Source organism: Hyaena hyaena, unplaced genomic scaffold (assembly GCF_003009895.1).
Source record: "Hyaena hyaena isolate Hyena2069 unplaced genomic scaffold, ASM300989v1 scaffold_338, whole genome shotgun sequence".
NCBI classification, from domain to species: domain Eukaryota; kingdom Metazoa; phylum Chordata; class Mammalia; order Carnivora; family Hyaenidae; genus Hyaena; species Hyaena hyaena.
The window spans coordinates 1867142-1884793 of NW_024080970.1; the positions used below are offsets into that span (position 1 = coordinate 1867142).

Sequence of the window (17652 nt, forward strand, 5' to 3'; positions counted from 1 at the left end):
GGGGGGGGGGGGGGGGGGGCGTGGGGTGTGGGGTGGGGGCCGTGGCCCCAGCAGGGAGCCTGAGTGTGGATGTGTGTCAGTGTCTGGCTGGCTGTTTAAAAGGCAATCCCAGCGGAGGGGAGAGGGTGGAGGGCAGGGGGAGGCAGAAGCGGGTCTGGCCTCTCCACTGTGAGGCTCAGAGGATCACAGCATGGTCCCCTTCCCCACGGAGCCGGAGCCGGAGGAGCCCCGGGTGTTGGATGGGAGGGGGTGGTGTCAGATCTGGGTCCGGGGGAGTGCTGGAGCCGGGCATTTGTGGGGCACTGGGGGAAGAGCCACAGATGTCTGGGGTGTCGGGGGGAGGGTGCTCACGTGTGCTCTGGGCCGCAGGCCGGCTTACCACAAGTGGGGGTGAAAATAGAGGTGGTCGTGGGAGTCTTCCTGGAGGGTCAGCTTTAGGTCTGACAAGTCTGGCTCCTGCGTTTCAAGGTGCCTCATGTGACACCCGTCACCACCCAGCCGAATGGTCCCGGGGCAAGCAAACTGCTGAGTCCTGCTCTAGGAAACAGTCCGTCCAGGTTACTAAAGCTCGGACACTCGCACCAAAACCCGTAACAATATTATTATAGAGTATCAGTAACCGCATCCATCATGGCGTACCCAAGTTCATGATCTCACGGTCCGTGGGTTCGAGCTGACAGCTTAGAGCCTGGAGCCTGCTTCAGATTCTGTCTGTCTGTCTGTCTGTCTAAAAAATAAACAGCACTAAAAATAAAAAAGAAAGACAGACAAGGACACAGATGAGTATAGATGCACTAAATACTCCGGTACATTCAGGGTGTGTTGGTGTGTGAGCCCGGGGGAGAGAATGCCTGGGCGCGGCCCCAGATGCTGAGCACATTGGCGACACTCGATCTGGGTCTCAGGATGCTTAGGAGCTCGAGGAGCCTCGCAGGGTGCAGAGGGCATTCCAGAAAGGAACAGGCAAGTTCAATGGCACAGGGTTGGGGGAGGGGCGCAGAGCGGCCTATGAACTATGAGAAATGTCTGCCCCGAGCAGGGGAGAAGTGGCAAGGATAGGGGCTCGTGTCCGTGAAGGGCCTTGAAGGTCAAGCCAAGTGGCTTTATCTTGGGGGCGCTGGGCGCCCGGGGTTGAGAGCCTGGATGAGAAGCAGCGTGATCAGGAGTTACGTTATAGATTCTGGACTCTCTGGTGAGCGTCTTGCTCCCTCCTCTCCGACACACCCCTGGAATGTGAGCGTTCGCCTCAACATTTCCAACTGTATGAAGTAAACGGGCAATAATAGTCTTGTGTCCTTGTTTTCGTTTCTCCAAATGCTTTGGCAAACCCAACATGCACCGAGGCTGGCGTTCCTCTGTGTTGTTGCTTTTCCCATTCTGCTGCGTGGGACCCCCGGCCCGGGGGGGGGGGGGTGTGAGGGTCCTGAGCGCAGCCGCCCCGGTCGCTGCTGTGCCGCGCTGCCACAGCTCGGCCCGGGCCGGAGGCACCCGGACAGTTTGGCCACGGCCACGGAGACGAACCGAGGGCCAGACCGGCGCGCTCCGGTGTATATGGCAGGTATCTACCAGCCCCGCGCTAATTGATGGGCTCTCTCTATATCATCCCAGATAAAGGGCCCCAGCGCAGTAAATGCTGATGTTTAGAACATCCTGATAGCGCTTTGTTAACAAGAAGATAACAGAAGAGCAAGATATGTTTGTTTAGCTGCCTATAGATAAACCCAATAGGTCTTTGTTAAGTTTTCATGACTGATGGCAAGCAGTAACCATGATAAATAATCCCGGAACAGGGAACTTTATTTAAAGCGCCAGGAAAGGGGCCCAAAGTTTTGGCTTTTTTGAAAGAGCAGGAAGCATTTTCCGCTCAGGAGGATGAGGGTACGTTACGACACTGTACATCAGCGCGCGACTTTCTCGAAACGGCTTTAAGCCATCGGCCAAACCTCTGGTCCGGGTTGCCGCTCGACACGTGTTTTCTGGGTGCACCGAGGCCCAGGGTTCTCAGACGAGCCTTCCACAGAGTGACAGGCCCGGAGAAATGGATGCAGACGCTGTTTTTTTCTGGGAGCTGCCACCAGGTGAAAATATGCTTTTCAATTCTTGGGAGGGATATGGGGGCCACAGCTGCTCTGTCCTGTTGGGAGCTGCAAACTTCCAGCTCTTGAGAGAGAGAGAGAGAGAGAGAGAGAGAGAGAGGGAGGGGCAGAGAGAGAGGGAGACACAGAATCTGAAGGAGCTCTAGGCTCTGAGCTGTCAGCACAGAGCCCGATGCGGGGCTCGAACTCATGGACCTCAAGATCAGAGCCAAAGTCCGACATTCAACCAACTGAGCCTCCCAGGTGCCCCAAGAGTTTATTTTTAAAAGCTGAGTAGGTACATTTTGTCACCATCTTTAAATAAGTCTTGCCTACTGAGGTTGGTCACCACATTAACTCGATGAAGCCGCAGGTGACTGCCCAGAATGCAGCCAAAATGAAAGCCTCGGTGTACATTGAGGGCAGCGTGCCCTAAATCTGGTTACAAGGAGACCAAACCTTTGTGCCGTTGAAGAAAACCATCATTACACTGTTATCTTTAATGCCATCTTTTAAAAGAAGGCACTCATTTTCACTAAAAACATCATTTTGAGTTCGATCTTTGCTAAAATGTCGGGGAGGAGGGGCGGAGTCTGACCTGACCGTATAATCTCCCCCAACCCGCAGACTAGTCAATTTTGACGGCAGAAGTGATCCTGGGCCTTGGAAGTTAACCAGCTTTTTGCCACCGGTGGATGGTCCTGGCTGAGACAACGTTTCACTTACTAAAAAGAATACGAAAAGGATTTCATTGTTAACGTAGAACAATTACCATTTGCAGAAGCCACAGGTGAGATATGTCCTAAAGTACTAGGGAAGGCTTTTCTCTTTTCTTCTTTTTTCTTTAGTGTGTCACCCCGAAGAAAGAGCCATTGTCGCTCAGTTCCCATCTTGGTTCTAAGAGAGACGTGGGGCAGCTGAGCCCTGAAAGCAAGGGATCGGATCCCCTAGACTCCCTGGAACCACAAGTTCACATCCCAGAGGGGCCGGGCCCACCCCTTCCTCCTTCCTAGGCAATAAATAGCATGGAAACCAGGTTATCAACGTGGCCAACTTTCAGGAAAGACCTTGAAACCAGACCACGTGGGGCTTTCCATTTACCGTGGGGGTTTACTGCACGCCACACCGATCCCAGGAGATACCTCAACTGGGTTTTTAATAGAAGCCCATTGAAAAGCCTGCGATGGACTGAAGAGACTGCCGAGCGAGCGGGCTCCGTTTACCCCTGGGGAGAGCCGGTGGGTGTTCCAGCAGATTAGGTGTGCCAGGGGGAGGGAGTCCGGAATGTTTACTTTCGTGTTCACTATTTGGCTGCATTTCCATTGCGCCTTAATATCTTAGCTCCGTATTTGTATTCCTGATCAGGGAGTTCGCTTCGGTACAACCTGATGACTCACTCTTTCTTTTTTTTCTTTTCTTTTCTTTCCTTTTTTTTTGGCTCAAAGAGCTAGTGTCCTCACCTGAGTCTAAACAATCAAGTTACTGAAATCCTAGCACACTTTGAAACCTCTGTAGCTTCTTCGCATAAGGTGCACTATTTCCACTCGTCCTTGCACACACCGCTTGCCCAGCTTCTGACATTACTCACTGAATACAAAAGGCCGGCTTTTCTTGCTGGGGAAAAAGAAACTCGTACCACACCAGTGACGACCAGCGACGGGCCGTGTTGAAGTTTGCTTGTTTTAGTGATGTGGGCCGTCATCGCATCAGAGCAGGGACTGGGTGGGGGGGTGGGGACAGCTCACCTGGACCCTTCTTTACTCTCGCTCCAGACCTTTTTTTTTTCTTCTGATCTTGGAGCACTAAAGCCACACGCTTACCACGTAGGAGCCTGCAAACACTCGTTTCCCAAGTGCCTGGCATGTATTAAAAATGGCAGCCATGCGGTGTGACTTTTGTGTAAACTGCGTAACTGCAAAACTTGTACGCAGATATATATGCATGAAGTGTTGTGAGGTGTACATAACAATGACGCCATGTGTTTTTATCTAGACGTCCTTCAGATGAATCTATATACACAAAGTTTGATACACCTTCAGGGAAAACGTAGGCAGCTGACATCGACATTGACCGGTGGCTGGAAAAAAGAGGTGAATAACCTCTTAGGGCAGAAATGCTGTCTACCTTTCGAATGCGGTCAGGCTTTCTGCTGCGTTAAATTGCCGTATTGTCTGTGACTACCAACTGAAACACAGGGCAGCTCCGTTTTGGTGGTCTGGTAATTTGAAGCCCTTCCATTGGCCTGGTATTTTGTAATCAATAAGCGGACGTTCTCTATTGTTTTTTTGGGGATTTGAAACAAAGTTCAGTGACGAGAATTTGTATGGTGAAAATGTTCGAAGAAAGAACCAGCCATAAAAGAGATGAGGCAGACATTGAAATGGTTTGTATCGGCTCCTAGATGCCACTGACGTCCCAGAAGCAGTTCAGATGTCGATAGACTGAGTGCATGTCTCTGAAAAAAGTACACCTTGTGTTCATACTAATGGGGAAATCAATGCGGCACAAAGTTTTCACTGAAGTCTAATACAAACTACTGACAAGTGATATTCTGTACATAGGTGCAGAGTCCTGGGTACATAACGTATGGATTTACTGAAAAATTGTTAGCAAGTTGCAAACAAACTCTTTCTTCCACTTGCCTTTTTCCATTTGATTGACAATAAGCAATATAAATGCTCGTACGTTGTTTAATCCAACCCTTTTATCCAACCCCAGCCCACCCCGGCCACAGGCTGCTGGAGAAATGTCTTTCTGCTGTTCTTTATAAAATTTGCATTGTTGGCTCAGTTGGGTAAGCGTCTGACTTCGGCTCAGGTCATGATCTCCGGTTTGTGAGTTCCAGCCCCACGGCGGGCTCTGTGCTGACGGCTCGGAGCCTGGAGCCTGCTTCAGATTCTGTGTCTCCGTCTCTTTCTGCCCTTCCGCTGCTCATGCTTGCTCTCTCTCTGTCTGTCTCTCAAAAATAAATAAACATTAAATAAAAATTAAATAAAATTTGCTTTTGCAAGAGGTAAACAATCTGAAAAGGGTAACTTCGGTGTCTATGTTTGTATCCTAATTTGATTTCTTTTTTTACTTCCAGCCTATTCTTTGTCATTTGAAAGCACACCCACACTTTGAAGTGTTGACAATAAGGAGTTTCCAGTGGGGTTCCATATGACACAGCACACACCCCCCTTCACTGATGGGCTTGACATCGTACCAGGCACTGGATAGATTTCACGTGTCACTACCTCTTCAATGGAACTTACATATAACCTTTCAAATCTCAAGCATAGAATGTTAGAGCTACAGAGTAGATCGATCTCATATGATATCTTTGCTTGAAATGAAAGGGCTGAGGACAGCAGGTGGCTACAAAGTGTGGCTGCGACATTAGTGTTCCTCACACAGCGTCCTTACGCATGTGGAAGATTGGAGCTACAAGGCAGTGGCAAGGAATATCCACATCTGTGGATGTTCTAGAACTTCACTACACAATGGGGCAGCTGCTAGGTGCCTGTGGTTATTTACATTTCAATTAGTTAAAATGAAATAGTTCAATGTTCAGTTCCTTAGTAGCCACATTTAAGTGTCAATAGGCCATGTGGCCGTGGCTGCCATATTGGACAGTGCAGAAATGATAGAACATTTCACAGAAAATTTTACTCAACAGCTTGAGCCCCGAGGTTGCGTGCGATGGCCAACGAACACAAAGATTTGTGTACTGAGCCAACTCCTCAACCCACAGAGAAGGGCTGCAGCGGTCGGTATCTCCTCTACTAGAGAGTGCTCCCTACATTAGGGCGTCCCTACAGCTGTATCCCATTTCCCAGGCTCAGAGAAATCTCTCCTCATTTGACGTGTATGTTGGGTTTCCTCATCTGATACATTTACTGCACTAAAGCCTGAGATTGTTTGAAAACGGAGGCAGCCATGGACAGTTTACGGAAGCGAAGCTACTGTGGTGTGTTCTCCGTGATTTGCTGTTCTGTTTAGTTCCTGGAGGCTGTTTACATAAGTAGAAAGTGCCAACGCCAAATCAATTGCATTTTGACTCACGGCATGTTGATATTGGTCACACGGTCCTGCTAATGGGTGCACATGGGCCTGAGACAGTGACATATGTCTCCCTCTATTCTCTGCCTCTGTTCACCATACAGACATGATTAAAAGTGAGCTCCACTGTCCTCTCTGGAGGAAAAGAGCACTGAGAGGAAGCCTCTCCCCTGGGGATCTTCTATGTCTAATAATCAAATCATTAGTTAATAAAATTGCCTAGTTACTGCCTTCTGCAACTTTTCAAGTCTTGACTGTGATATCAAGATCATTCTTGGGGCGCCCGGGCAGCTCAGTGAGTTAAGCGTCCAACTTTCGCTCAGGTCATGATCTCGCGGTTCGTGGGTTCAAGCCCCGCGTCAGGCTCTGTGCCGACAGCTCAGAGCCTGGAGCCTGCTTCAGATTCGGTGTCTCCCTCTCCCTCTGCCCCTCTCCCACTCACACTCTGTCTCTCAAAAATAAATAACACTAAAAAATTTAAAAAAAGATCATTCTTTTGATGGGATATTGAAACCCATAATCTGAGGCTCGTAGAAAATCCAGAATTTGTAGAACACTAAAAAATTATTGAAAGAGCAAGATAATACATATTCATGGATTAAGCTTAAAAAGAAAAAGCCATGATAGACACTAAGCTCTTACCATGAACAAAATGGTATTCGATTTCATTCATTAAATTTCACAACTACCTAAAGCAGTGTTCTTACTCTCTTTTTACAGAGAAGGAAACTGAGATGTAGAGAAACAATTCATTCAAATTCGTTCAGCAGTTGGGCATCAGAGCCAGGGTTCAAATCCAGGTTCTGACTTTAAAAGAAAAAAAAAAAAAAAAAAAAGAGAGAGGCACCTGTGTGGCTCAGTTGGCTAAGCGTCTGACTTCAGCTCAGGTCATGAGCTCATGGTTCATGGGTTCGAGCCCCGCGTCGGGCTCTGTGCTGACAGCTCAGAGCCTGAGCCTGCTTCGGATTCTGTGTCTCTCTCTCTCTGCCCCTCCCCTGCTCACGTTCTCACTCTCTCTCTCTCTCTCTCTCTCTCTCTCAGAAGTAAATAAAAACATTAAAAAAATTAAAAAATAAGAAAGCGTGCCCTTGGCTACTATCATACAAGATTCCTTAAAATCCCATTAAAAATCTAGACACATTTCAAAAAGAAGATGTGGAAGGCAGCAAGCATCAGTGTAATGCGGAATGCTCATAGAAAATGCCATGAGCATCTGAACGGGGACAGAACCAGTCACAGCCAGCAGGCAGGGCTGGTCATTCTCCTGTGAACTTCGGGCTGGGATCCGTTTTGAGGCGTGGAACACGTTTGCAGCGTGCTTGCCGGTGATAGCTCACTACTGCGCTCAGGATGTGTCTCCTCTCACCTTCCCACCCCTTGGTGCGTGATGTGCCTGCCTAGAGAAAGTACGGATGAGGGCTTTCTGGAGAAGTATTAGCATATGGCACAGCGTAAGACATTCTGAGCCTGTTGTCTGTTTTTGGGAATGTAATAATGCTGCGTGGAAAGGAACGGAAGAGAGGGAAGGTGAGGGATTGGTTATTTAGAGATCCATTTACAGAGAATTCACTTTCTCAAAGCTTCTAAAAGAAGTTTAACTGATGTTCCAAACAGTATAGAAGAAACAATCGGGGGGCCCCTGGGTGGCTCAGCTGGTTGACTCTTGATTTTGGCTCAGGTCATGATCCCGGGGTTGTGGATCGAACCCCATCCCATCTTGGGCACTGCACTTGAGTGTGGAGCCTGCTTGGGACTCTCTCTCTCTCTCTCTCTCTCTCTCTCTCCGCCACTCTCTCCTGCTCACGCACATTGTCTTTCTCTCTTTAAAAAAAATTAAACAACAACCAAAAAGAAATCATCAGAACATAACCTGATAATAGTTTTGAAGGCTGTCGCGTAAGCAGTTCTATGGGAGAAGCAGCGCGAACATTTCTGAACATTTTTTAAAACTTATTTGTCTTTGAGAGAGAAAGATAGAAAGTGAGCAGGGGAGGGGCAGAGAGAGAGGGAGGCGCAGAATCTGAAGCAGGCTCCAGGCTCTGAACTGTCAGCACAGAGCCTGATGCGGGGCTCGAACCCATGAACGGTGAGATCATCACTTGAGGGCAAGTTGGACGCCCAACCAACTGAGCTGCCCAGGCGTCCCACAAATATTTCCTTTAAAGCATTTAACTTGGCGATAGGTCACTCATTAAGAACAGTGACAATGACGTTCCTCAGGTTTGTATCATTTTGCCCAAGACCGTCTCATTAACGTTCCGTTAGTCAAAAATAGGACCAAACCACAAACCCCGACACAACTTCAAAAGGTCACCACAATATGCACGAGGTTGCAAGGAGGTAGTAGGACCTTATTGGTTAGGGCAAAGTGCCTCAAATCTGCTGCTTCTATTCTGAGAGCCTCACACATTTAGATCTGGTGGCGTGTGGTTCTATCTAATGTCGACTCTGCCAGCTCCTGCGATAATGGAATCACTCGCTAAGCTTTTAAATCTTTTGTTGTAAATACAAATATTTCAAAGCTTAAAGCTCTATTTTGACATCAAAACCACCTGCAGTCTCGGGTGGGTAAAAGGCTACGTGGAGAAAAACAGCAGAAGAAGAGCATGAAGGTTCTCAGGATTCAACACAATAACATTTTAACACCAAGTATATTGGAAAGAGGAGCGACCAGCAGACCTCGCGGGACAGACCCCGGGGGAAAGTGAACTTGGGTCTAACCCATTTTTGCGATTTCCATGAAGGGCGCCCAGCAAATTGTTGAAAGAGCAAATAGAAGTGTTCAGAAGTGTTCTATGAAAGAAACTAATGACGGATTGTCCCGGATGAAAAGGTTATGAGCTGTCGAGCTTTCAGAAACTGAATGTTGCGTGGAAATGATATTGAGCACGAGCTGTTCAGCTGTCCACCTCAATATCTAGTTTCCAGTGTCATCTATTGGCCGCCAAGCGTGGGCGAAACAGTCACTTTATACTTCTAGCTACTGATCCAGCGCAGGAATGGGTGACACTGGGGTGGAGAGAGACCTTATTCAGAACGTTATCTGTCTCGCTCCTCTGTCGGAGGAGCTCCTTTCCTTTTAGACTTAAACCTTCTAGAGAAAACTGCTGTGATGGAAAGAGATTGGCCGTAAAACTATTTGTATTGAAAACTTAGCCAGAGTGCCTTCAGTGAACTTCCTTCATTAGCATTCTTACCGGCGACGGTTCCCTACCTCGGTGTTCATTTTATACTTTAATTTGGTTAGTAGGTCTTTGTTGGTCCGTCCTATTGAAGAGGGAACAAAGGCAGTTTAGGTGACACAGTGGAGGAAGGCGCTATATTTTATCTCGGAAAAAAGCCTGACAGAGCCAGAGTGCTCCGATCCCCTCTGATTTTGCTCGGGGCGTTTGGAACCACGAATCCGCCGGAGGATAAAGATCCTGGCTGAACGCGGCCGCAGACACCTTCAGAGGAGAAACCCCGTGTGGCCGCAGGAGCTGTGTTCCGCCAGCCACGTGGGGCTCCACGGCCGCTGATCTCATCCCAAGAGTTTGTTCCCAGGAGTGAGGGACCCCTCCCCCGGCCCCTGCCCTGGCTAGAGTGTGGACCGCCCAGGGCGCAGCGGTGAGGACATGGGCAAGTCCCCCACCGCCGCAGAGGCAGGCCCTTGCCGTCCCCGGTGTCCCGTTCTGTCACGGCACTTCCTCACGTCGCTGCTGCTCCGGTTTTCTTCTCCGGCGGGAGTGAAAACCCAGTCTTCCTATGGCTGGAGTCCCCTAAAGCTTTGCTTCGTATGATACGATCTTTCCCGTGTCTCTCTCCCCTCTCGCCCAGGACGGGCCTTTTCTTGGCCGATTTCTTTGGACTCCATTAAGCCAAGTGATGCCCCTCCACTCTGTACGGTGTGTACCACCCGGGAGTTACAAATCTGGTTTTCTTCACGTGACCTGATGGAGAACGGCTATGCCCAACTTTCTCACTCTGCTGTATAACACAGGTGTTTTAGTTTCGAGTCCACATTTCTCTGAGCTGTTTCTCGAACTTCCTTCGGTGGGCACCCGGGACAGCCATCCGGCAGAGCTGGAGACCACCGGCCCGTTTCGCACGGGCCACTGAGCACTCAGAAGGCGGTAACAACTCTGGGTCTCCAGTGACCTGGACTGGATTCAACTCACTGACCTAGAGGTGAAAGGCTCTGTATTCCATTACTAATCCCTTGAGCTCTCCGGCCCCCTGAAAATGATTCTTTGGTTTTATTATTGCAAAGGCCATTTATAAAATCATGAACTGGATTTAGGAAAGCAACCATGAAATAGCAAGGGACAACAACTGATTGAAATTCCTTCAATGTATTACGGGCTGAAGTCTCTGGACAGGAGGATTGGGGGGAAAGTTACATATAGAGGCACCTCCATTCTTATTTCAGGAGCATGACCGGCTCACTTAAACGTGGCACCTATAGATCCACTGGCCATGCCCCGAGGAACTAAATCCTAAATAAAGAAAATGGAAGAGCAAACTATGAAACAGCCAATAATCTTTATTTTGCACTTCCCCACCCCCCAGCCCTCTCCAAAAAGCACTAATGGGTATATTTGTGCATGTGAAAATACTGTATAAAGTATTTACGATGATCTCGAATCAAGAAAACAAAAAACACATATCTCAACACGGATGCTTCGTTTCCTTGTAGGGATAGAAACATTTTGGCTTCTAGAACAAGGAGGGCAGAGAAATACTGCACCCTTAAAAGGTCGGCTCCATTTCCGATTTGCAATTTAACATTCATGGCAGAAAACCTCATTTCTCTAACCACATAATAAGTTTTAAAATATGACTAATTCATACACTAATATCAATTTACTTGGCATTAAAAAAATTCACAATTTCTATTAATATATTTGTATTAGGTTCAAAGCCCATATTCTAGCATTCAAGATATCCATTACACTGGCCCAAATCGGGATTATTTCAGAATCAAGTAAAAGTCCATATTTATTCCAAAGTTGCTAAAATATGCTAATAAAGTTAAATTTGATGTTTTACATTAAAAATAAAATATTTGGTTTCTCTCTCAGACATCTATAACACATAATAAATAGTGGGCAGTATAGTCATATAATAAAGTTTTGTGATACCCTGAAATTTGATGCGTTTTCTTTAAGAAAAAAAAATTCATAATATACTTCATTTCAGCCTCAAACCACAATCTCCATGAACGATTTGCAGAAATAGAACAATATAAACACAAAATGCTACAGTGTATGTTTTCTGTTTCGTTTTTGAACTCTCGGGGGGCATCTAGGCGTCCGTGTAATGAGAGTCAGTCAGAGAAACGCACAGACGACAGAACCGTTTCGGACCCCAGACCGCGGGTTCGGGTCGCCCTGTGTGCGCGTCGCCCGCCGGGCCCCGACAGCCGGGACGACAGGCGGGGCCGCAACCACGGCGGGTCCCGGAGAAAGCCAGAATTGAACACGGTAAAAATGTAAAAAATAACTACTTCATAAATATTTATTATGTACAGCGGGGGAGGCGGTCCGCGGCCTGGGAGGTTTTGCACAGGCTGACGGCGGGTCGGGGCGCTGAGGGGACGCCGCCGTTCCGAGAAGGGCGCGGCTGCGATGCGGCCAACGTAGAAAATGCGTGCGAGTCAACAAAAATAATCTGCGCCAAAGCAAACGGGACATGATAGAAACCTTTTTCTTAAAAAATAGAAGGTATTTCACAAAAGCCTGAACATTTTACATGTTAGTACTAAAAACGGGGGGCGGGGCACGGGGAAGCGTCATATACTCTCGTCACAAAAATACTTGGCGGCGCGCGGGCGGGCAGCCGAGGCCCGGGACGCCAGCGGCGGCGGCGCGCACGCGCTCCTCTCGTCTAACCGCCTTACGGAAGGGCCCTGGAGAGAATGAAGGAAATCAAAAGGGAGCGTTACGGTCTTTTTATTAATAATACTCGTCACTGGTAATAGAAAGCGGGGGCGCGCCCGTCGACGCCCGTCACGGGTCCCTCCGTCACGTGTCCCTCCGGCAGACACCGCCTCGCGGGGGCGGCGCCGGCGCATGCGTCCTGGGCCTCCCGGCCCCCGGCGGCCGCGGCCTGCGAGGCTGGCGGGCGCCGCGGGCGTCAGTGGGCCCGGTGCTTCCGCTTCTTGTGCTTCTTGTCCTTCTTCTTGTTGGCGCACTTGGGGCAGAACCACTGCATTTCTTCCGGGGGTGCGGCCATTATTCCCACACAGGGCCTGGTGGTCGGAGAGGAAAAGGGAAATCAAACACTTCGGATAAACAGACCTTTTAAGGTAATTTTAAGTAACTCAATAATTTTGAAGCCTCTAGTATGTTTTGCAGAGCCCAGGCCGCACAGCTCTGGCTCATGGAGCACGGCTGCCGCATGGCCTCCCCCGACGCCAGGCCGCGGCCTCCCCCTCCGTCGAGCCTCCCCTCCGTCAGGCGGCGGCCTCCCCCTCCGTCGAGCCTCCCCTCCCTCAGGCCGCGGCCTCCCCCTCCGTCGAGCCTCCCCTCCCTCAGGCCGCGGCCTCCCCCTCCTCCATCGAGCCTCCCCCTCCCTCAGGCCGCGGCCTCCCCCTCCGTCAGGCCCGGCCCTCCCCGCGGCCCCGCTGCCGGAGTGCAGGAGGGCTCCCTGCCGCCACGAACAGCCTGGCTGCGCGGGGCAGCGGCCGGTGTTTCTCTCCCGGGGTCCCGTATCCCGTGGCTGCACGGGCTTCTCTCTTTCTACGTCTGAGTTTTACACTGTACAGCGAGAGGGGGCGCGCGCATTCTGGAGGCTTCTTCAGCGTGGGGGGCGCCGTGGGGGGCTGTGAGGAGCGGACAAGCCTCCGTTCACGCCGCGGTTTGTGCCGTGTTTGCCAAGGGGTCACCCCAGTGTTGCTGACAAGTGCTGCGGCTCATAGAAAATTACTGGGAAGAAAGGAAAGGGAAGCGTCTATCTCCCTTTTTTCTTCTTCCAACAAGAAGGACACATAAGCCGAGCTCACACGTGGAATTTGGGCTGAAGGACAACTGTGCAAAGACTCGTGATGTTTGCCGCCAGCACTCACGCCGCTGTCATGTGCCGGCAGTGGCGCCGGGAGGGACCGCCGCTCGTGCGCCCGCCCGCGCCCCCCGCAGCGCTCACCAGTGGTACCAGTCGTCACAGTCGTCACAGCCGATCATGGGGCTGCCGTCGTCCGGCTTGTTGCACCCGGGGCAGATCCAGATCTGATTCCCCCACTCATCTCGGATCTGAGGTGTTTACATGGGGCGGGGGCAAAACCAGGCGGAATGGGGAAGAAGAACCAGAAAGAGGGCAACGTAAGAACGATTACTTTACACCGTGAGCCTAGTAAACAAGTTACACTAAAAAGAGAAAAAAGTGGCTTGACAATGTATAAGGCCGTGATCGTGACCACCATTACCCTGCGGCCTACAGGGGACGCAAGGCAGCTACTAAGTACTCCTGGAGAAGACACGTCTAAGGAGTATTTTAAACTCTCTTCTGTCAGTCACGAAAACCAGGCATTTAGTGACTAGTTCTACGAACAGTATGACCTATAGCCTCTTTTGTCTTAAAAAAAACCACTGTAAACATGTTAAGTTCGGAACGATTAGGGTCATAATGGCTGTAACAACGGATATTTTTGAAAGCTACAGAGCTCAGGATATGCAGCTTCCACAGGCCCGTTCAAGGACCTGGCGTTGCTGGATCCAGCCCGAGCACGGATCACCGTATTACTTATTAGCCAGGCACTTCTCCTGAACTAGCTGATAAGATCAAGGATATAAAAGCGCTGTTATTAAGTAACTTTCCATTCCCTTTATGACATTTTCAGTAAAGCACAACAACTAAAGGGCAAATAAAATAAGGGATGCAGGAGGCCAGTGAGCTACACATTTTCACACTGTTCTGCCAGCAACGCGCTGTGGTGCCCTGGAGTTTGCCTTACTTACCTGAGCAGTTCCCAGTCAGAAGCGTCCCTGATTATATCCTGCCTCAAATTCCACATTCACAGAACCGATTTGGAAGAAACAAATCTATGAGGAGCCTTCAAAAAATGGCAACGACTACTAGCTAATTTTCAAAAGTTTTTACAATAAGGCAGCCACTAGCCTCCGTGAGTTTATTCCGCAGGTGTGGTCTGTTCCTGCGCTTTCAGATAAAACCCTGACCGCGTATGCAGAAAGGGGGGCTTTGTTGTGGGGAAACAGATGTTTCATTCATTGAAGGGCCAGCTGAAGGCTGACCAGGTCTGGAAAAGTCTCTGCCAAAGGCAAACCACATCGGCATGGAAGCTTCCTAATGACACCCGGGGGCAGCTCCACTGGACTCAGCTAACGCTAAGGGGAGAGAACCCCTTGCTACCGTGGGCCCGCTCCCTGGGCACCCTGGCCTAGCACCCTATGCCCTGTAGCTGCCATGCATGGCCAGCCCTGCTGGCTGGCTGGCCTCTCCTGAAATCAGAAGCCGTGACTCTGCTGCTACTGAGAACTGTGCCGCCACAGCGCGCTTAATACCTAACGAGCAGCCAGTGTGCTGAGGTCTTTCAGACATCTGACCTCGGCCAGCCAGCCTGAAGCCAGCCCTGGGTAGGCTAAGGATGAGGGGCTGGAGCTAGGGGAACGCCAGTGACAGTTCCAAAGTCCCACTGCTAGGCGGTCACCACATCAGCCTTTCTGCTCTACTGTCTAGGTCTTTCCTCCAAATCACACGTTTTGGCCTCTGTCTACAGAACGTCGCTGAGGAGACACAAAGCTTTTCTTCCATGTTATCTATGCCAGTCGGATTCTGCTCCGGGAGGAAGCCCGGACACCCACTGAGAGTGGGGAGCTAGGCTCTACCGTGCTGTACCCATCATCTAAGCGGACACGAGCCCCCATTTACAGCCGAAGCAAGGGAGGCAGAAGAGGCTAAGGAAAAAATCTTTCTTCATCGGCCCATCTGGGGGTGATGTGCCCTCAGTGAAACACCTAGAACTTGGTCCTTGAATGGCCAATTTTTTTTTTTTTTTAATGTTGGCTTTTTTTTGAGAGAGAAAGCGTCAGGGGTAGGCAAAAGATCCAAAGAAGGCTCTGCAATGACAGCACAGAGCCTGAGGTGGGGCTCGAACTCACAAACTGTGAGATCAGGACCTGAGCCAAAATCAATCTACGTTGGATGCTTAACTGACTGAGCCACCCAGGCGCCCCTAGAATGGGCCAATTTGATGACCACAGATTTTAGCACATCTTCTATTTTTGCCTTGAATTGCCAAATTAGTATTCTGTTTAGTTTTCATGTCTTTATTGACTTTTCAGATTTTCTTCTTATCCTATCATTATAGTGCCTAAAATATTTAATGATTTATCGAAATTCCTCCTAAAAGAGGAAAGATATAAAGAGATATAAAGTTTACCTGATTCATAACAAGCGCCACGAGTCCTATCTTCCCATCACATCTATTCAGACCGATCGGTGCCATCAGGAAGCGGACAGATCGCAGTCTGAATATTTGGTGGTCAGATGGGAACCAGTGCACTGAGCGCCTGCCTCGACTATTTCTGTCGTCTGTATGTCCCTGCACAGTGCCCCAAGGGCATATGTATAAAAACGGCCCTTCCCTACCAGACTGACTTCAGGCTTCGAGTAAGACCACTTTAGGAACGGGGAGAACACCTGGGAGCAGTCCCATGGCAGCGACGGGAACTCATTCAACGAGGGCAGTGTCGCCGTTGGGATCCGCGCGTGGACACCCCAGAAGGCTCTGTCCCAAGTTCATATCCACGGACCACAAGCCCTGGCATACTCCTGCCTCCACCAGCCGGGGACATGCGGCTGCCCGGGGGATGGCGTCCGCCCATGAGGTCCAGGTACATTACATAAACTATAGTCTTACGTGAATAACTTAATTGCTGGATGGAGAACTCCAACGTGGGATTTAAATCCCTGTTCATCTCCACACTTAACACCCTGATGTTGCGGGACAATATAACAGTATAAATGAAAGAAAACAACGCTTTGACATGGTCTACGGGGACTAGATAGGTAAACACCTTGGTTCGTACTTTTCAGCCCCAGCCTCGAAAATGCGATGGAAATGCCCTTCCAGTCCCAGAGGGCTGCGCCCGAATTCGGTGAGGGGGCCTACGACACCACTGTGGGAGGCGACCCTCCCTCCCTGCGGGGCGAAGAAGTGAAAGGCAGCGTACCACGTAAGTGCTCACGGTCTCGGTCACCACGCTGCGGACCGGGGCCTTGGACGAGCCGGCGCCAGACATGGCGGGGGCCGCGGCGGGCAGCAGGGTGGGGGCTGCGGCTGATGGCGTGAGCAGGGACGAAGGCACCGGGGCGGGGGCCACGTGCACAGGCACGGGGGCTGGGACACCTGCGGGCGGCGGGGTCTTGGGTCTGCTCAGCGAAGGGGCTGGCTTGGCCTCGGGCGCCGGGACCACTTTGCTGATGACACTGTCAACAAGAGAGAAAAGGAGAAGTCACGATAGGATAGTGTCAAACTGGACACTTACAACATGATCCTGAAATAACTTGATGCTTCTAGGTGCCAAACACTCTGTGGAGCGGGCATCCGGGACCCCCTGGACCCGGTCAGAGTCAGGCCGGGGGAGAAGGGTCGGTGACCCCAGGGGCGGGAAAGGACAGCCGCCCCCCCCCCCCTTCCCGTGCGGCCTCTCCAGGAGCACATGGGTCCCGGGGACTCGGCAGCGCAGACTCCAGCGGCGATATCCCAGCTCAAACCCGGGGTCAGTCCCAGGCTGGCCCTGTGAGCCGGGCGAATGCTGCGCCTGAGCCCTGTAGGAAGGCGGGGTGATCCTGGGCACTTCACTGGCGTCACCCCAGCCAGTCCTCACGACCCTGTCACACAGGTTACCTGATCCCATCGCACAGATGAGGAAAAAGGATTAGAGAGAGAAAGGAATGGGGGTAAGTGGGTGGCAGGCCTTGAACCAAGGTATGTTTGATTCCAAAATTCTTTCATTTTTTAAAAAAACGCTTCCTTATTTGAAAAAAAAAGTTCTATATAATTTCAAGTATCACAGCTCAGGAAACAGAGCTAAGTAGACATCAGCGCTTTGCCAAGTTTGCTTAGAACTCCCTCCCTCCTCCGGAAGTAACCACGGTCCTCAGGTCCTTAAGCCGCAAGTACGGTTCTGTATTTCTACTCTTACTCCTCTTTGATGCTTTTCGAGCATATATACAATACGACACTATATTTATCCTTTGCAGCTCGTTTTCCTTTTTTTAAAAAATTGATATAATAGACATATAACCCTGTGTAAGTTTCAGGTATATGATGTGTTGATTTGATGCATTTATATATTACACTGATTACTGGAGCTAATAATCAGCTAATACCTTTATCATATCACATAATTATTTATCTTTTGTTTAGAACATTTCAGATCTACTCTCTTGGCAACTTGGAGGTTTGTGATACAGCACTGTTGACCATAATCTCTATGCTCTGCATCAGATCTCCAGAACTTATCTATTGGCTTCCCACTTAGTTTTAGGTTTCTTGATTTATCCATGTTGATACATGTAGATCTGTATTATTCAT

The 17652-nt window shown here is 49.9% G+C and overlaps 1 protein-coding gene across 1 annotated transcript in view; it reads right to left on the reverse strand.

Annotated features, from left to right (window-relative positions):
• Positions 1-10622: 10622 nt before the first annotated feature.
• Positions 10623-17652, reverse strand: part of LOC120243348 (transcription initiation factor TFIID subunit 3) — a gene marked incomplete at its 5' end in the record, with an annotated part of 49675 nt that continues 42645 nt past the window's right edge. The window contains 3 exons of the mRNA XM_039249479.1: positions 10623-12345; positions 13239-13345; positions 16286-16541. Of these exons, the coding sequence (XP_039105410.1) occupies positions 12231-12345; positions 13239-13345; positions 16286-16541 (478 nt within the window). The remainder of the gene's footprint in view (positions 12346-13238; positions 13346-16285; positions 16542-17652) is intronic.